This window comes from Malurus melanocephalus, unplaced genomic scaffold (genome assembly GCF_030028575.1).
Source record: "Malurus melanocephalus ecotype Western Australia unplaced genomic scaffold, MMel_1.1 scaffold_99, whole genome shotgun sequence".
NCBI classification, from domain to species: Eukaryota; Metazoa; Chordata; class Aves; order Passeriformes; family Maluridae; genus Malurus; species Malurus melanocephalus.
Genome location: NW_026623331.1, coordinates 912,848 through 933,425, shown reverse-complemented (window position 1 = coordinate 933,425; position 20,578 = coordinate 912,848). Strand labels below are relative to the sequence as shown.

The following is a 20,578-nucleotide window of genomic DNA, read 5'->3' as shown; positions in this document are numbered from 1 at the left end:
AGAGGGGTGGTCACCCATGAACACCTTCACTGACAGGGTTGCCCCTCACCTCAGTGCTTTAGAAATGGAAATGTGCTTTCTGTTGTGGTGGTAGTGAGGATCCAGTCACTACTGCTTAGCAGCTGTARCATTTTCTAGCTTGAATGGCACTTCCAGCAGCACTTCTGTTAGGTGTATTACTCATTGGTTTCCTCACTGTTTGCAGGAGGAGGCAATGAAGCAGACTGTGAAGACAGTGAGGAGGAACCTGTCAAGAAGAAATCTGATGGACCAGGTATGAAGGCACAGCAAGGGTTTCTCTGCTGTTACAAAGTAGTTGTGACCAGTGGCCCATCACAGAGACAGCATTGCTGTGAGCCACTCTAACCAATCCAGTAAGAGCTTTCTAACCACTGTCAGACCTTCCACCACAAGACTTACAAGCCTTGAGCTTAGGAACCTCTATTTCTGGATTATTTGCTACTGCACTCCCTCTCTAAGCACTTCACTAAATGCACCTGCCAGTTCAGACTTCATTGCTGCTGTGTATTTTACCTATAGAGCAACTTAAACTAAGATTCCAGACCTGGTTGCATACAGCCCCGTGCTAAAATCTCCATTCATTGTKAGTGTGTTTTAGCAAGGTCAGTATAATGTTTTTCTTGGTATTTATCCATTTAGCAAGGTACATTAGTCACCTCTAAAAAATGATGTGTTCCTAATCTTACACATTCTCATTCATAACCAGACTTASGGCAGTTCTTTACAACAGAAGAAATGCCAGCAGTTTTCAGGATCTTGCCCACATTCAAAGTTTTCCTACAAAGAAATGTAATAGATCAAAAACCCAAGCTTGGTTCCTTTTTCCTAACTGGAGTAAAAGGAGAAAAATGACATTCCTCCTAAGTAAGTCTTCATCATGGCTTACCTTGAGTGAGACTTGGTCATCAAAAGCTATTTTTCTCCTCTATACCAAGTTGTTTCCCACAGTTCCAGTTAGAATTGTGTCCCTGAGTGACTCACAGGGTAGAAGATGCTACAATGATGTGAGAGATGTCATTTCTATCTCATAAGAGCAGTGTTCTCAAATAAATGAGCTGCATTTCTAGGAGGACGGGATGGGTTGGTGTTTTTTTTTTAAATTGTTAATTACTGGCAATGCAGTTCTCTGTCTTAAAACACTGAAGTGAATCATTCAAATGCATCTCTAGGGATGTACTGTCAGTGCTACACAGGAGYTAGGGGGAAAAGATGGAGGTTTATAATTAATTTATATTGGAAGTAATAAATTTAAAGTGCTTTATATTAAAGAAGATGGCTAGAAAAATTAGCCAATAATTGGTAATGAATCATTAGTATCATTCGATCAAATCCCATGTCACACTCTCAGGCAGAGAGAAGCCTTCTCTACACTTGACCCTAATCTGCACAAARTAAATATTTGTTTCCCTTTTTTCAAGATATTTAGATGCAATTGATCCCCAAAAGGTTATTTTTAAAATTTTGAAGAACAGCAAAGGTACCAGAACAGCTACAATGTTATTAAAAATGTATGAAATGTCACCTCCATCCCAGTGAGGAAAATGACCTTTCAGTTTAGACTGGAAGTGCTTGGCACCACTTAAGACTGTGGCAGTCCAGTGATGGTCAATAGTAAAGAAAATTTTAATCTGACAGCAGTGATTCTCCTGAAGTATCAGAAGTTATACATTGGAGAGGAAGGGTGTGGGTTAAAAAAGAACATATGCTGTATATTTTTGTGTATGTGTGCTGTTCTCTTTTCACCTCTTTATCGTATTGTCTGGAATTCAAAAGTAGTGAATGGTCCTTGAAGTAGAAACAGCTTTACATTTAATTTCTAACGGCAGGATTTCCTTAACTTCAAGACCTGCACATTGAATTAAAAAAATTTAAGTGGATAGCTCACAAAAACATCTCCAATTACACAGAAGAGGCCTGAGAAAAAAAAGGGAAATATATTATTGAAATGATGATATGACCAAGTGAAGGGTGCTGATAGGGGTCTGATATCACTGAAGTCAGTGATAGCAGACCAGTTGCATGGCATTGCTCAGGTAAATTCTGCTGTTTCAGCACCCTCTTTCCAGGAAGGTTCCACTAATGACCTTTTCCCATGGTTTCTCTCCACACAAATGTGCATACAACCCTGCCTGAACAGGGAAATCTTTTGCTTTATTATAAYTTCACCTTTGCAGTCTTTGTAAGGAGCTGCACACTCACTCCACAGAGTTTTGCGTGCCATCTTGTGGTACAGCTAAGAAGTGAGGTTGTTGAGAGCATCATGCAAAGCAGATTATTGAAAATTTTCTTCTACTTCTTACACTGGTTAATCTAAAATTCAACTTTACACCTGGTGCTCTGGGCTTTGGAACCTAGCAGGGACAACTAGCTCTGGAACTGGCTATTGGAAAGAATATTTRGCATTTTATAGAATCATGGAATCATGGAATGGCTTGGGTTGGAAGGGATATTAAAGATCATCTAGTTCCACCCCCCTTGCCATGGGCAGGGACACCTTCCACTGGACCAGGTTGTCCAGAGCCCCATCCAGCCTGGCCTTGAACACTTGCACCACTGTATGAGAACTCTAGCGTGGTGTGTATGTGAGTGGATAAAAAATCAGTTGAAAGTGCTGKTTTTTGGATGATAAATACAGTTACTAATGCCAAATGAACTACTGAAATGAGAAATTAACTTGAGACAGATGTGTTGAGCAAAATAAAGCTACTATTGTTGGTATAAATCTGTAAGCCTTATTCATGGGAACRTGTCCTGTTTTGCCAAAATGGTGCAAGAGTAAAGTTTTATAAATTGTTTGTCCTAGTTTTGCTACTTGATCTGAGATCACTGATGGCACAGTGCAGCTTGCTTAGATAAACAGAGGCTTTGAATACAGTAAATGCAGAGAAGTGTGRTTCAGAGTGATGGGATGTCAGATTCAAAGACTGTTTAGGCAGGTTAGACTTTAAAACTCAGCTATGTTCGAGCACAAAAGGCAACGTTTGTGCAGAGAGAAACACAAGTAATCAGACACTTGAGAGGTTCAGCTCAACGTGCTGACTGAGCACTTGTTCAGATCACGGGACCTGCGGATGTTGAATAATCTCAGGAGATKCCCAAATCCTTGGGTTTCATTTTACAGACTTGTGCATACAGCATCCCTCTAAAATCAGGAGCTGTTTCTGTCRCCAGTGATTGCAGGACCAAGGGCTTAGGGGGTTGAAAAGGGATTCCAAATGACAAACCTGGGCATACAGTCAGGAAAAGGGTCCAGACAGCCAAAAGGCCTCCAGCCATCTCCAAAGATTCCTTAGTATGACAGGGTCTCACAGCCTGGATTATTATTATTATTAGACAATAAAAGAAAAATCAATCCAACTCCAGGCAAAAGTACAATAAAAGATATTTGTGTTCATTAACTCCCTGTYGCTTTTGCTCTCCCTTAGATAACATCATCAAGAGGATATTTAATATCTTGAAGTTTACTTGGGTCCTTTTCCTGGCAACGCTGGACAGTTTTACAGCCTGGCTTAATTCCATCTCCAGAGAGCACATCGATATCTCCACCGTGCTGAGGATCGAGCGCTGCATGCTGACCAGGGAGATTAAGAAGGTAACGCCTTCRGTCTTTTCTGTCTGCTAATGCCATTTCCAGCTTGGTGAAAAATGAAAGGCTGTCTTTTCGGATCAAGGCAGAGAGGAGGAAAATTATGAAAAWCTCACAAGAACATGCGTTTTAAAAATAAGTCTGGACTTTTTTTACTGCTTGCTGGTTTATAGATCTATAAATAATAAATTATTTGATTTATTACCTGGACACAAAACAAATTATGGGAAAAATAATTCCTTGAGAGGTTGATGTAAGGTTTTGGCTGAAATGCTTCTGTAGTATAGTGTGGTTCTGAAGGACATGATAGATTCAAGAARGGAAGAAAGWYATGRCATTTTAAACAGCTCAAAAACTACYTCAATCTGCATATTYTAATCTTTTTGTAGATCRGCCTGYACTGGAAATGACTKACAACATGCAGGCATAAATTTCTKYAGTGAGAATGAATCTATGTGGTCCTTCACAAGCTAGCTGTATATCAGTAAAACCCATTATTAGCAAACATTAATGTTTTTAGTGTAACTAGAAATGTATTTGGGTTTTCCAAATGCAAATAGATGATACAACTCTTATTCTTTATCCCAGGCCTGCAAAGGAGCTAGAATGTAACTTGTGCCATGATTTCAGAGTCGGGCTGTCATAGTGGTACCAACATTTATCACTGCAGAAGCAACACAGCTTATATACAAACATAGCTAGTTAAAAACCTGAGTGTYAAATTTTGTTCTTAAGATTTTTTTTCTTTCACAAAACATCAGATTTTGAGTATTGTAGTTTTAGGACACTGTAGAGGACCAGAGTTGAAATACTAGAAACTATTAAAATTAGTAAAGGAAATGCAGGCGATATTTTAGACTACTTTTATYATCTTAGATGAAAAAAGTCTTTACATGAGGCTTCATTATAAGTCAAAAAAATTACTGTTCAAAAATAGCAATCTGCCCTCTCAGTGGATGATCTGAAGTCAATGCAAGCACTAGTGGAATGGGTTGGATGTRTTTCTGCCTAAGAACAGAAAATTCTCAGTTTTTTCTTATGATGCACTTTTAGAATTCTGATTGCTGTATCATAGCTAGAAAGACTTGATTCTGTGCCCAGATTTGGTCTGACAGTTAATAAAACTATCTTTTCGTGAACATGGTTGATTGTGAAGTCACAGAGAAAGGGAAAAGATTTTCAGTGGTTTTTTTCATAGTTTTCCATCTGTGTCCATTAATTAATGAATTAATTTTCATTTTGGGACAGTCATAAAAGTGTAGATCTGTTTGCACATGAATTGTTTCTTGGGGTTTTTTTTGTTTAAAAGTTCTGCTAGTGGCTGACAATGATTGCTCTTAGAGTCACTAAAGCTGTCTAAAAGAGGTCCATCAAAAGTTGCTGGAGTACAGATTGAGCCATGGTTGCAGTGCACTCCTCATTCCCATGCTGAAGGATCTGCAGCCTACCCAGCAGAGCTGAGGAGGTTAAATTGAAACTGCACCTTCTCCAGCATTGCTTGAAAACCAAACACTTCAGGCCATGGTGATTAAAGTCAGGATCTGACTTGTACTCTGAAAAGGAGCTACAAGTGGGAGTTTGCTGTTTAATAGGAAGCTGTTTGCACAGTCCTGGGTCTGTTACTTGACAAATGACTAAAGAAACTTCTTCCACAAAGAATGCACCTCCCCTGGCTGTTCTGTCAACCTCTACTCTCTTCCACAGGGAAACGTTCCCACACGGGARAGCATCCATTTGTATTACCAGAACCACATGATGAAACTTTCTGAAGAGTCAGGACTGGACTCAATTGATAAAAATCCCAGTCAAGCTTCTGGCTTGCAAGCATCTGAAAGGATGGATAGTTTAGATTCAGCAGCGTCTCATGACAGCATCTCCAGGTATTGTTTTAATTTTATTTTGTGAAAGACAGAGGGATCATGCAGTAGGTGTAATATTAGATACTGCCTAAGTRCTGATGAGTTTTCTAATCAATGTTGAATTCTCTTTTTGATTTTTCCATGCCATCTTAACAGTGRAAAGTGCTATATGTTACTGTTCCTTTACAGTGATGGACTTGGTTGTTGGCTTAACTTTTCCACTGCATGACTACCCCACTACTTTTAGCTTCCCCTAGAAACAGAAGTCAAAGGCATTGGCATTCTGTTCTTGTGAAAAGCAATAGAAAATAAGAGGTGCTGAGGATGCTTCTGGGATAATGGTTTAGGTATTCAGGCATGTAGTCTGGGGAGGATCATCCATTGTGAATATTTTGTCTTTGTGAAATAGATTGTTTTCTGTTGTCCACAAATCAGAAAAGGCTTTGCATTGAAAGCAATTCTGCATCTGAAAGAACAAAATCCCCTCTTGTACCCACAGAGCAAAAACCATCTGAAGAGCCTGATTTCCCAACTGCCATGATTACAATCCAGCAGAGCTACATGGTTTTTAATCAAATACCCAAACTAGTTCAGGAAAACCRCCTTCCTCATTCTTTTCTGAAAACGGATGCCATCAAGTCCCTTGCCAAAATTAATGCCTGCTCCTGCTGCTTCATGCACACAGAGGCCCACACATTCACTTCCTTCTCTTACAGAGRCAGTCTGTTCCCACCATGTCCCTGGTGTTTTTGACTTTTAAGATACTTCAGAGTTTGTATAACATGAGGGGGAGAAGGGAGGGGTTTGGAAATCCAGCTGTTTCATAATCCATGGCCTTCTGCTGTCTCCTGTTCCTGTGTGAACTGTGGCAGTATCGTATTGTGTTTGACACTCACAGCAAACTCAGAAACTTCTATGTTCAGTAAATTATGCAAAGCTTTTACTAATGACATACAGGTAGATGTCAGCAGACTGAAAATAGCGAGGGTTTGTCATCCTTTTGGATAGTATTGGAAAACAAGGGCAAGAGACTGTCTTGAGTGCCATGTTTCAACAAAATATCTGCAAATTGCTCTTCAGTGAGCACTGACCTTTGAGAGGTTCAGTRAAAACACCAAATCTGAGCAAATCTTTCTCAGGGGCACATTATCCAACTGAGCAATACCTTTGTGTTTTGTCTCAAAGTTTTACAGGAGTCAGGTGATGTGAAAAAAATGTAAACTCAAAGTCTGTTACCAGCTCACTTAGATCCACATTGATACCTGCAGGSCAGATTTTAACTCCATAAAATTCAGTCTCACCTGAAGAATGAATAGGAATATCAGTCCTGCTTTCATTAAATAGTTTTTAGTCACCCTGTTTACTGCAGTTAGAAAGTACTGTGCAATTATTCGCAGCAACTTTAACCATCAACAAAATGAAGCCACAAACCTTGTTATTTTCATGTATAGATTCTGTCTCTTCAATGAGAAWATCGAGCTCTACTTTTGTCTTTTTTTTTCTCTTTTCAGTATAACCATACGTTTTTTCACCCTGCTTTAAGCACACTTTCACATTTAAAATCTCTTTTGAGACTCAAAGAATTCAGTGATTTTGTGGTGCTGCTTTGCAACAGAAAAAGTTAAATTTTTCATGTGTTTCATCTCCATTTCTTTTGAAGAAGTCACAGGGTTTATAAACAAAGGGATAGCAAATGCAGTTATGACTGATTTCTCTGATGCCAAATTCTCTTTCTGGTATTGAACAATCAAATATTCTTGCACTGAGTATTATGAATTGTGRACATCTGCTATAACAATAGAGGAAGCAATAATGAGTCTGTTGATTGAATGATAATGCCATCTGTCTATTGGGGCACCCTTGCATATCTCTTCAAGGGATTGCAGAAGTGCCTATGACGTTTTTCAGAAATGTGAAMTGTTTTACACTTCATATGAGTTTATTGATTGATCTTTTTTTTTTAACTGTGCAAACAAGAGCAGGTGGCAGTTTGTATTTTAAAGTAATGATTTCCAGTAAATATAGAAGTGACTAATGAAATCTAAAGCATCCCTGTGATTGTGGATCTCAGGTTGCAATGGAAAACTTTTGGGAAGGGGCAGAGGGTTTCTGTTCTGGTTGTCCTCTGGTTACACTACTAAAAATTCTGTAGRGAACAAAATTCTGTGGTAGACAGTAGGTCCCTGAGGAAGGTGAAGACATCTGGAAGTACACAGGAATACTGAAGCATAGAAGCTATTCCATTATAATAGCATATATCCCTCAGTGGTCAGGATAGTAGTTACTGTAGGTAAACAATGAATATCCAGAGAAAAAAACGCTCCTCATCAGCTGCAGGAACTGTAAATTTCTTGTGAAGTTCCAGGCTAAGTCTAATCCGAGGATGTTGTTCTTACCCTGGATAAAGCTCTAAATGGACTTTTGTAGACTGTCCTTTGTGGGGTTTGCTCTTTTAGTAGGGCTGTCATTTATTCTCAGTCATTTTTCTACACAGTAGAAAGTATGAGGYATTCACAGAATATGTGTTTGGTTTCTCTTTATGTATAAATATTCCCATGTGTCCCAAAAGCAAAGTGCAAAGATGGGCCAGGAGAAGAGACTGATCCTGTTCCTTACCACTCTCTTTGAGGAGCACCACCAGGAGGGATTGGGATTTAGCATGGCAGAGCATTTTCTGCACTTTATTTCCATTTCCCTGATGAGCTGCTTATTAGGTTAAACAGCTTGTGAATGTCAGTAAGATGATTAGGAACTTGTTAAAACTAGTTGACTTCCTTTATGGGGCTTTGCCTACAATTATGTAATAGCAGCTAGCCACAGGTCCTAAGTCAGATTTCAGGTTATCTAAGGTTTTGTATCCAGGTCAGTTTGTATTCATTTTTGTCCACCACAAACAACATTTTCAGTTCCCGACTGTACCTTTGTGTGGACTTTTGTAGGAACTGCAGGAGGGAGTCCCTGTCAGGTTKTTTAAGAACACCACCTTTTATTGGTGCTTCCCTCACCAGAAGGGAGAATAGGGCTTGAGGCGGGGAGTACCAGGAGGTAACTTTTGCTAAGGGAGGCAGGAAAAAGCATGAAAGGAGAATATTTGGGCTGGATCAAAGTCCARTTTAGGACTGTGATTATTAGGGATTGATAGGGGTTTCTTCTTGGAGGTATGGTGAATGTAGGAGTTCAAGCAGATAATGCTAGTCAGTGTCTGCCCAAGGACAGAAAGAATACCAGAAAAAAATTTCTATTCACTCACTAAGCTAATAAGCTCTTTGAGAAGGGTAAATTTGTTTWGCAAAAAGGAAGTCATAAACTTAAAAATTTCCCACTCACTGAGGATGAAAACATTTCTGCTATATATGTATCCCTATTTGAAATGGATACCTGATCAACTTTTTATGTTGAAATGTTTGAACTTGAGGCTTTTAATGAGCATTCCATTTAAAATACCTTACCTAGCCCTCAAATGAATTCAAGTGCTAATGCTTTCATGATCTCCAAAAACACACATTTGAAAAGTCATTCAGGAAGATATGCTCRGATCAAATTTATGTGATAGTCAAAGACTTGAGTTAACACCAGCTTTGCTCAGTGTGAATCTCTTCTCTTTGTTGGTGTTCCCATTTCCTCCATGCCCAGAAGCATGCTCCTAAAGCACATAAAGAATACACAGAATGTGCTACAGGTGTCACCTCCTACACATCTCCTGATATTCAAGGATGCAGTKCAGCTGATCAGTCAGTAATTACTCTGATGATTCATTCTTCATTTAAAAGAGCTTTAAACCAAATGTTGCAGGGACTCATCCAGACATAAGTTTTTATCTATTAGGATTAACAGATGTTTTTCCTTTGATTTTTCTGGGAGCGAGGTCAGAGCTTGCATGTTTGGGAGGGCAGCTGGCATATGTTTCTTCCATTGAAAATACATGAGTGGGCATGTGAACAGCTGCTCTGTTTAAGACCCTTGGACAGTTCCCTTTGAACTATGTCTGCATTTAAAATCCTTCAACACCTTCCTATTAGGTATTGCTCTTCAAAAGAATAAACTCGGCCCTTGAGATATAAAATAACACATGGATTAAATATCATAGCACATAGAAAGGTCATCTGCAAAAGTGTATTGTCTGCTTGCTGCCATCTTCCCATATTTTAGCAGCAAAATCTCACTGATAGAACAGCCTGGCTGTATTCCATGTGTGCATGTGCAGAGGGAAACCTACTCCCTCAAGAGCCCTCCAAGTTGGTTACACAGAGCTTCAAGTTATTCCCATTCTGCTGGACACAGCCCCAGGGCAGCCCTCCTGATCCTGTATCAAACCCACACAGCACACACACATCCCTCCAGGAGTTGTCTGGAGGACTCGTGTGCCTTTGTGCACACACAGAAATAACAAAGTGGCTTGTAAGGGGTTTTGGCCAAGTGAACTGGCAGGATCGAGGTGCCCCTGCCATTAAGGCAGGTCTTAAGGAAAATATTCCACAATGCCTTCGGTATCTTGGAGATTCTTTTTTTTCTGTTCAAAGGCCAAGGTATTCTTTTAGCCTCAGTCAAAAAAACCATTCTCAGTCAAAAAARATCATCAGTGTGGGTAGGCCTAAGAATAGCTGCTACTTATGTCCACATATTTTGCTCTTTCCTCCCCATTTTCCTAAAGACAGTAATTGCAGACTGAAACTTCATGCCAGCAGACTTTTTTCCTCACTTCAAGCTAGCAAGACCAAAGTAATGTGAAAAGCATCACTGCCCTTCCTTTCTGACCCCTTTCCCAATTCTCTGTGCCCCTGGACAAACAYAGTGCTTGCCAAGGAAGCAAATTCCCCACTGCCCCTGCTCAGGTGTAACACAGATGGAGTCAGAAGAAGAAAAGTAGAGTGTAAATCCTGAATTTTGGGGTCTTTTCTTCTTTCGTTCTATCTGAGAGACTCAGGCAGGTCAMTGCATGTGTTACAACACCAGATCACTCAACTCATTTCATTGACATCTGTGTTTGTCAGAGATTTTTACAGGAGAAATAATCTTTTTACCTACCATATGTCATTAATGTATTTGCTTCTTTCCTGTTGCTCTGTTAAATGCTTGTATTTAATTATGTACTTTCTTTCTCATAACTCATCCWATTCTTCTTTTCTCCAGTTACACATGAATGCTCAATGTATGGTGTATGTCTCTGGTGTCCTGTTGTATTTGATAAGTGAAAGGAGATAAGGGTTTATTATATCTGTTCATTATTTCAAGATGTGCATGTTACCAATTTTGAAATRCTTTTAAGCTGTGATTGAAATAAATGAAATCTTCTGGAAAGAATCATCARTGTTTCCTAGTAAATATCAAAATAAAAGCCATCCCAGGCAGAGCAGGTTATATTTGGCATGCATTTACTGGCTTAGTAACATATCCGATTTGGCTCCTTGGTTTGGAAAGACGACTAGCCAATGTCTGACAGCTATTTTTCTATTTGTGGAGTATGAACTTACTCAGTTTTAAGGGCTGTTTTAGGAAATTGGCATGTACCTGTGTGAAAAGGTTCAGCTCAGTTTATCATTAGTAAAACTGAATTTGTACAGAGGAGGCCACTTTCCAAAACATCCTTGTGGAATCTGGGAATTTCAGGGGTAAACAAACAAAATAAAACCTGCTCATATGTGTAAGTCTGTTCTCCTGGAAAGCACGTCGAGCACTGTATGGGTTCCATGTCTACTTGGATAGTGAATCCATGGCTTTCTACAGCCCCTACGTGAAATTGGCCAGGACTAACCTGTGCATAGAAATGTGTTTCTGTGGTGAACGTAAACAAATCCTTATCTTCTCTCTGAATCTTTTTTCTCTGTGTCGGTGTTTAGCTGCATGGCGAGCATATTCATTTACTGAACCACGTGTGTTGTAATTCCATTTGTATTTAACACTGTCTCTATAACTGTTTGCGCTGCTGTAGCTGCTACACTGAAGCAACCATGCTGTTCTCAAGGCAGTCAACCCTTGATGATTTAGATGGACCAGAATCTGTTCCTAAAACAAGTGAGCGCGCTCGACCTAGGCTTCGTAAAATGCAGAGCATGGATATGTCCTCCTCATCAGCTGACAGTGGCAGTATAGTGTCCAGGTGCTTACCTCATGCATGCTTTGTTCACTTGTTTACCCATACCATGGTTCTGACTGCAGTGTTCGTGGATCTGTRTTTGCACACTCGTGGTGTGCAGAGTGGTTTGCATGGTTGAAGGAAGCTTTACTCCCTCCTGTATCGTGGCACGGTTCTGAGAATTCGAAGTCGGGATCATAATCTAGGGTTCATTTGCTGTTTCACTTCTTGTTCATTTTTTGTTTTGTTTTTGTTTTCATCCTCAATTCATTTATTTTTTAAAATTGTTCCATAACGTTACACTGGGTGTCTAAAAACAGGCTAAAATCTGTCTTCATTTAGCTAAGAAAGTGACCCATTTTCAGAGTTACTGAGTTGACGGTTGTTCTTAAATTGGAAGCTGTAAGTTAAGTTTCTCAGCTAATCAGTTATCCTAAATTTGGACTTAGACAGGTAATTTTAGAAACTAAGATAGGCATCATTGTGTCACTTTTTCAATTTTTATTTTTCTCCATATAGGAAATATTTCTGAATATGTTTTGATTACTTTACCATTGATTTACAATAAGGYGTTGGAATTGAGAAAGAGAAAATAGCTAGGAAAAAATAGCGAATAATATTACTATCCAGTGCAAGAGAAAACTGTTCAGAGCTGTTCACTCACTTTTTAACAGGTAAAAACCAGGGATTTACATGACATTGGGAAGCAGAGTTTCGACTCATTTTCTGAATACTATACAAATGAAATTTTATGTCATATTGCATCACTGTTTTTCAGTGTTGAAAGTGTTTTACAAATTTTTGGAGTCAATMAGTTTTGAAATTGGGGTATTTTATGGTTTTGTACATTTTAACCAGGAGAGTGCTACTGTGAATCACCCAAACACACATCATCATAAGTTTTACATGTTGTAATTAAAATTCTGCTACAAATAAAGTGATCTAACAGAACCACAATAACTTTGGAAGCAGTGTGAAAGAAAAAGAGAAGGAACTTTTATTTTGGCAGAAGATGGTAGTGTCAGATGGCTTTGCCAGTGCCAGTTTTCTCTAAAAGTTTATGTATGATGTGAAAATATGGTCCCATTCATTTCACAGGAGCTATGTGAAATCTTGCTCTGTCTCTGTTGAGATACAGGGATTTGCAGCCAGCAAAAGAAATTGAGTTGGTGCCTGTTGTCTAACCTGTGGAGAAGGAGTGGAATTAGACTAAGAAGAGAAAGAGTGACCTGTTGGAGTGAGTCCAGAGGAGGGCTRTGAACATGATCAGAGGGTTGGAGCAACTCTCCTGTGGAGACAGGCTGAGGCAGCTGTGGGGAAGRAAAGGCTCCAGAGAAACCTGGTAGCAACCTTCCAGTATTTAAGGGATGGCTACAAGAGAGCTGGAGAGGGACTTGTTACAAGGGAATGGAGAGATAGGACAGGGGAAATGGCTTTACATTAAAAGGGCTAGTTTAGATTAGATAGTAGGAAGAAATTCTTCACTCAGAGAGTGGTGAGATGCTGGAACAGGTTGAGACATCACATCCCAGAGAAGCTGTGGATGTTRCATCCCTGGAAGTGTTCACGGTCAGGTTGGGTGAGGCTCTGAGCAAACTGGTCTAGTGGAAGATRTCCCTGCCCATGGCAGGATYTTTAAGGTACCTTCAAAACCAAACCATTCAGTGATTCTATGCAAAACCAAGAGCAAGGGAGGAGAATCAAGCAGAGAACTGATCTGCATACATTAGGCAATTGAATAAGGAAGTAGGTGCATAGAGAAGTAAAGCAGGCAGGTAAAGTACAAAGGCAGACTGCGTTGAAGAACACAGGGCGATTTAAAGGTAAGCGAGATACCCTGTTGTTGGAACAGTTTTGTAATCTGGTTTATATTTCTTCATGTTAGCAATTTACATGTTCTTTTCTTTGAATCAGAGCTGATACRTGTGTTTTCAGTTCATGTTCCTGTTGTACACAACACTTACATAGGAGCTGTTAAAAGCACCAGGTTTAGGAGTAATCCCAGGGCTGCCTGCCCTTCACCATGGAGCATATGTTAAATAGGTGTAAGAGCAAGTCTTGACTGTTCAGAAATTTTTGAACTACATTCAGACAGGTAGTGTAGTTTCTCTTATTGATAATACTAATTTGCCCTTTACTGGYGTTAAAAGACTGTGAATCACCGTGAGTTCAGTGGGATGTCATTCAGGGAACAGATGGGCCCAGATGTTCCATCTATGTAAGAGGAGTCTGGGATGATGTCTTTCCTACCAGATCATATGAACTGTGAAGGCCTGGGGATGCAATGAGGTYGCTCAGCTCTCTGCATAAAGGTACAATTAAACTTTGATTGATCATGAGTCCTGTAAACCTCAGCTCACTCTCTTCATCCATCTCCAACAGTGAACCTACGCAGGTCACCATGCTCTATTCCCGCCAGGGGACCACAGAAACCATTGAGGAGGTGGAAGGGGAGCATGAGGAGGAAGGAACTCATGCTACATCAAGGCTGGAGGAAGAGGAGGTGGAAGATTACAGCCTGGATTCAGAAGGAGCTGCACTCACTCCCGATACCGATGCRCCATTGTACTCCACGGTGGACAGCAATGCAGAAGCTCCACCTTCCTACAGCAAAGCTGTCAGCTTTGAGCATCTCCCCTTTGGCTCCCCAGATGAGTCGGCTGGTAAGAGCCTCATGATGGTGAGCCCAGACGACAGTCGGACGGACAAACTTGACACGATTCTCCCCCCGCTGACGCACGAGCTGACCGCTAGTGAGCTGCTCCTGAACAAGTAAGAATCCACAAGTAGGAAAAATTGTTGGTCAGAATGGGTGAAGTTTTGTCATTACTTTGGGGTTTTGTTTCAGAACTAGCCTATAGCTTCTGATACAGCTCTTGTGCTAAGTTTGGTTTAGGGGAAGAAGCTCATTTCCTGTCCAGTTTTTCTAATTACGGATTTCCAAAGTGACTCAAGTTCATMTTGGAAGGAATTTCTGCTTTCTCCCTAGATACCATATTTAATTGTTCCGATTAGCATTGAATTTCTGGGCTGCAATTGTCCTGGGAGTCAAGGGCTTTTCTTTTCATGTGGAGAGGGCTACTTTTCTCCAGGCAACTGATTTCAAATGAGTTTCCTCCAGGGCTATCTGGGAAAATATTTCTCCTTTGATTRTTTTGGATTACTGTGAGGGAAGCTCTGACCTTTGGCAGTTTTTGTTTAAGCCAGTGGGAGCTGAGGGTTAAGCAGAGACACCCCCTTGCTGAGTGCTTTCCTAAAGGGAGGATGKTTCCCTCCTTTGCCCCTGTGCTCAGTAGCACAACCAGCACTGAGGTGGGGGTGGTGCTCTGGCTCAGCTGGGAGAGCTTCCTAAATGCAATAAAATCTTCAACCACAAAATTGCCTTTCAGCCTGGCTGCATGTGKGGAGAGAGAGAGGATGTGTAGATCTGACTTTGTCAGATGCAGTGTCTTATCTTCTGGTTTTCTGTAGTTATTTTTGCTTTCCAGTAAGTTCTCTTCTCAGGCCAGAAAACTTCATGAAAAGCAGAGACAATTATGGATAAATATTAAAGTCTGCCTTTTATATTTATTTGAGTCATATAAAGAGAAGATTGATYTAATGCTCAAGGGCATTTATCTCTAATTTTGTTCTAATCTTATGCCCCTGTACRATTCTTAATGATCGTTCTCATGATGTATGTCTGGTTTTATCTCCGAATTCTGATCTGTGTGGGTAAATCAGTATTGGATGATTTGCATGAGATATCTTGGTTGCGCAGCTGTAGGAAAGCTATGTTTGTAGGAGTTCTTAGGCCAGGCTAATATATCATTTTGGGTAAATTAAAAACCAGCAGAACAGTTCTTCTAGTTATTTTGCCTGAAATTCTTGCTTTTGGAGCTTAAAATCAGGCTATTGGATTACAATTCCAAATTCCCCCACCCTTTCTTTTACCCCTCCATTGAACAAAGCAGCAGAAGTTAATATTTTTTAAAACGAAAATCAGTTCCTTTTGATTGACAAAAGGAACAATTTGAAAAGCAGCTCTTGCGAAGTTCATTTTCAGTTAATTTATGTTACTCTGTTCCTCACAGGATGTTTCATGATGATGAGCTGGAGGAGTCAGAGAAGTTCTACGTTGGTCAGCCTCGAGTCTTGCTCCTAATTTATGCCCTGTACAACACACTGGTGGCCCGGTCAGAAATGGTGTGCTATTTTGTGATCATCCTCAACCACATGATCTCTGCCTCCATGATAACCCTGGTGCTCCCCATCCTTATATTCCTGTGGGCYATGCTGTCTGTTCCTCGGCCCAGCAAGCGCTTCTGGATGACAGCCATTGTCTACACTGAGGTATGCTGCTGGTTGTGCAAGCCCATGTCTAACACATGGGCTTGTGAAGTTGTGAAGAAGAAAAGTGAAGTTGTAAGCTTTGCATGGTCCCTTTTCTGGATTTTTTCTCTAGGATCAGGGGTAGGCCTTTGGCCCTTCATAGTAATACAAATATTTGCTAAAATCCTCAGCAGTTTTTGTGGTATGGRAAGATTTTGTTTGTTATTTCCTCCAGTGCAATGAGCAATATCCTTCCTGGCACGTAAAGCAGTTGTCACAAGGACAGACCATTTRCAAACTGTTGCCATGTAACTCTTAATCAAGAGACAGAATTCACTGTTTGGGGTGTCTCAAATACCGAGTGTCATCTGTTGCTGAATGCTGATTGCCTTTATTACTGAAAAATTGTGAAGTGTTATTCCTCTGTAGTAATGAATACGCTGTTTATCTTCCCGTAAAACTGACAAAGTAGTTATATTTCATCCCTCTCATTGTCATGGGGCTATTGTATCTGACATGCATATAAAACACCCGAAGTGTGTTGTGTCTCTGAACAGGTGGCCATTGTCATCAAGTACTTCTTCCAGTTTGGCTTCTTTCCTTGGAATAAACATGTGGATTACACAAAAGATAAACCTTACCATCCACCCAATATTATTGGCATTGAGAAGAAAGAGGGYTATGTGCACTATGATCTTGTTCAGCTTCTTGCTTTATTCTTCCAYAGATCCATTTTAAAGGTAATCTGGGTCCAGGTAGTTTCTTATTTTATATTTAAGCTTTAGTTTTAATTTTTTAAGTCACTTGTGTGATGTAAGAAAGTAATCCATTTGGRTATTAGGAAAAATWTCTTCCATGAAAGGATTATTGAGMMWTTGAAGTGGCTGCCCAGGGAAGTGGTTGAGTCRCCATCCCYRGAAGTTTTTAAAAGAYGTTTAGATGTGGCACTGAGGGATGTGGTTAATGTGCTGTKTTATCAGTTGAACTGATGATCTTGAAGAACTTCTGCAACCTGAGTGATTCTGCGATATCCCAGCACATGGAATTTGACTTCTCCCTTGTGACTGAACTGAGCAACGCCTCAGTGGTAAATACTGTAACAGAAATACAGGCTTGATATGTTCTCTTCTCATTTTTCCTCTAGTGCCATGGATTGTGGGATGAGGATGAGAAAGGAGAGAGCTCCAGTAACAAAGAGGATACTGATGATGARCTCTCTCTGACAGGAGGCAGGAGAGACTCTTCTGCCTCTTTGAAATCTGTCAATCTTGCCGCATCAGTGGAGTCCATCCATGTCCACTTCCCCGAGCAGCAGACTGCCATCAGGAGGAAGAGTTCTAGCAGCATATCCCAGCTTTCCCACAGGTCCAGCTTCTCCTCACACAGATCTAAGAGAGGTAAATGTCATGGCATTTCTGGGATTTGAAGGACAAATGTTCATTTCCCATAGGATCATTCTGCTGAAACTTTAGGCTGGTTCCTGCAGAGCTCCCAGGGGCTACTGAATGCTGCTGCTTCTCAGTGATGAAATAGGATATGAATCGATGTATGTTCATGTTTGAGTACTCTCCAAGCCTTCCTAAAGTTCAAATGGAGAGCCCTACTTTGTGATTCATTGTGTTTTTAAAAGGACATTATCCAAAAGCTGGGAGWGGAATGCTCAGTGTGGCCCAGATCCAGATATTCTGGTCCAGCATAATCTCCAGCTAGAAGGAAYGCAAAGCATATGTATTTTTCATATCTACATTTGTAGACACTTGAACTGAGAARAAGATTTTCTTAGGTATTTTGAGACAGATTACATCTTGTAAAAAGGGCAGGGGTACTCTTCCTAAATGTATGTATTACTAATTGAAGTGACTGAATCAGATCAATCAAACGCTTGCTTTTGTGGCTAGTCTTCTCTTTTTATAGTTATTAATCAAGTTTTGATCTGCCAGTGATTAAACCTTTACTGGATACTCTCAAGATTTTATYGTATTGGGGGGAGAAAAAAGCAGAAGAAATAATTTCAAAGCTTCTTTCCAATGTGAGAGTCATATGGGATGGAAATCTGAAGATTTATTACCTTCTAGCTTCCGTATTTAAACTTTTCTTTTGAAATTRTTTCTCTTTCCCTCCCCTTTTTTCCAGGAAGTACCAGTACACGAAACAGCAGTCAGAAGGGAAGCAGTGTGTTAAGCATCAAGAAATCTAGAAAAGAGCTTCTCATGGAAAAGTTTCGAGAACAAATGATCAAAGCCAAGGCCTTTACAATTAAAAAGTGAGCAATATGAGGAGTAGAATGGGCTTGGGGGCAGGTTCCAAATASTAAAGCWGTAAGCCAGCATTTTGAAGGGAGCSGGCTACTACTGCYATTAATTCAAATGTTTGTTGTATCCAGATGTCCCATCAGCTGAATATCAGAMAAATCAGCAGTGGTTCAAATAGCATCTGCCTGATAAAAAAAGCTAAATATCCCATGTGAACTTGCTTGGCTATGTATATTTCTACTGAAAAAATTCCAATACAGTGGTTTAGAAGCAATCAGAACAATGGGCTGCTGTCTCTGAAGCCATGTGAAGGCTGTCAGAGTAGATCTTAGRTATTTCTAAAAGTATTAATCATGCCACACTCAGCCTTTACTTTCTTCAGTGCAAGCTCCATGTTATTCAATCCCATTGTGGTCTGTGTTGTTTCAGGACTCTCCAGGTGTACGTGCCCATCAGRCAGTTTTTCTACAATCTCATTCACCCAGACTACAGTGCAGTGACYGATGTGTACGTGCTCATGTTCCTCGCGGATACCGTGGACTTCATCATCATCGTGTTTGGATTTTGGGCTTTTGGGGTACGTCACAGAGGCATCTCTCTGTAAATCCTCAGCAGGATTTACATGCTGTAGATGCTAAATATCATGCAAGTGTCCTTCTTCCTTGACCACTCTTACATTTTGMTTTCCAGAAACACTCTGCTGCAGCAGATATCACCTCTTCATTATCAGAGGACCAGGTCCCGGAGGCATTTCTGGTGATGGTGCTCATTCAGTTTGGTACCATGGTGGTCGATCGAGCACTGTACCTCAAAAAGACTGTCATGGGGAAAGTCATCTTCCAGGTCATCCTTGTTTTYGGGATACATTTCTGGATGTTCTTTATCTTGCCTGGAGTGACAGAAAGGTATAACTCTTATAAAGAAACAATACRGGGTTGAATACTGATGCCCTGCCAAGTTGTTTTTATTTAAATTTGAGATGTTTATAGCTAGGCTTTGGAATCATGAACAAGTTTCTTCTTCGTCTCATTTCTAATCAGAATGTTGGAATGCATTTCCACAGCAGTAACTGTGGCCAATGTAAGTTGGATGAAGGATTAGTTATATATGTACAGAAATATTCTCAATTTAGGCCAAAATGCAAGCAGGTGAAAGAAATTGCCTGTAATTGAGTGATTAGAGCCTTGAGCTGAGACAATGTTGGCCTCTGATCCAATTCCCAGTTCCCAAGGCTGCTGCATGCTGCTTTAGAAGAGCAAGTAGAAAATGTCTCCCTCAGAGTAACTTAACAATTTATCACTTTCCTGAAACAAATGAACCATGGATTTAAATCTGCTTAAACTGAGCAATGTCTCAAATATGTATCTKTTCTGAAGAGCAAATTTCTCCTCCCGTAGTTCTGCCACTTGGCTTTGGAAATGGAGGTGGTCACCTGCTGCATGAAATTTTGTGTCACATGCATGGTCAGGCTCACTCCCAAACTTAACACTTCGCATTTCATGGCTCAAGGCACTTGCTATCTCAGTCTGCAGTGCAAACGAGTTAAGGTTCCCTCCCTAGTGTTTGGCTAACTCCCCTCTTCCTACTTTAAGTTGCCTCGAAGTATTTCCCTCACTCCTTTGACTGTATATGGAAATTGWGTGTGTCACCTGGGCACATTATGTTTTGTTATAAGTCAAGCTATTTTACTGGGAAAAACAAAAAAGGTGCATAGTGTAAAGACTGAAAGGTCTCACTCTCTCAAAACCAAACATTTTCTTTTCTCAATGCAGTAGCAACTGTTCCAAAATCAAGAAAAAAAATGCATTTTTAAAATGGATCTCTTATCTACTGCACATTAGTGATTGTTATGAAATAAATTAATTTTGRGTTTGTCTGTGCTTTTGGGAAATCAAATATCAAGTTGTTAATCTCAACTCTGCATCTGAAATGTCCTGTATTCATTCTAAGTCAGACTTGGAGTCTTAGAAATMACTGCAAATTTCTTATTAAAATACTTCCGAGGGATTTAATTGAAAATATTGGATTATGGCTGGCTGACAAATCCTGTCCATCATAAGGCATCTGCTGCAGTTCCACTGTGCTATTGAATGGCAACCAGAAATGGCACATGTGAGGAACGGCTGAGATTACTCAGTCTGGAGAAGAGAAAGTTAAAAGCTGTCTCTCCAGCTGTCTCCATGCCCATCAATAAGGCATTGAGAAGAAGCTAAGCTGTTTTCAGAYAGGACAAGAAGGCACAAGTTGGAARAAAAARGGGRAWTYCMRKTWRRWWWKRWKRAAAMYYYTYMWYKKTKKTKRAMMMYKGRRSMRKKTYCYYMRRMMGGGRAMYWWTTWWTKGRAAAARRWWKKRRKYMARSAGGGAAGGGTGRAAAATATTTTCAGAGGTCACTCCATCTTAAATTCCTGGATGAGGKGCTGCCATGAACACAAACAGCCCCTAAAGCTGCCATGATTTAGTTTTTGTTTAGGGTTC

At 40.2% G+C, this 20,578-nt stretch overlaps 1 protein-coding gene across 2 annotated transcripts in view; it reads left to right on the top strand.

Annotated features, from left to right (window-relative positions):
- PIEZO2 (piezo type mechanosensitive ion channel component 2) overlaps positions 1 to 20,578 on the top strand; it is a 284,493-nt gene that overhangs the window by 249,846 nt on the left and 14,069 nt on the right. For both annotated transcript variants that reach the window (XM_057368929.1, XM_057368928.1), the window contains 10 exons: positions 206 to 274; positions 3,447 to 3,613; positions 5,312 to 5,487; positions 13,922 to 14,311; positions 15,613 to 15,871; positions 16,408 to 16,590; positions 16,995 to 17,247; positions 17,984 to 18,113; positions 18,532 to 18,679; positions 18,793 to 19,007. In XM_057368929.1, the coding sequence (XP_057224912.1) occupies positions 206 to 274; positions 3,447 to 3,613; positions 5,312 to 5,487; positions 13,922 to 14,311; positions 15,613 to 15,871; positions 16,408 to 16,590; positions 16,995 to 17,247; positions 17,984 to 18,113; positions 18,532 to 18,679; positions 18,793 to 19,007 (1,990 nt within the window). The remainder of the gene's footprint in view (positions 1 to 205; positions 275 to 3,446; positions 3,614 to 5,311; positions 5,488 to 13,921; positions 14,312 to 15,612; positions 15,872 to 16,407; positions 16,591 to 16,994; positions 17,248 to 17,983; positions 18,114 to 18,531; positions 18,680 to 18,792; positions 19,008 to 20,578) is intronic.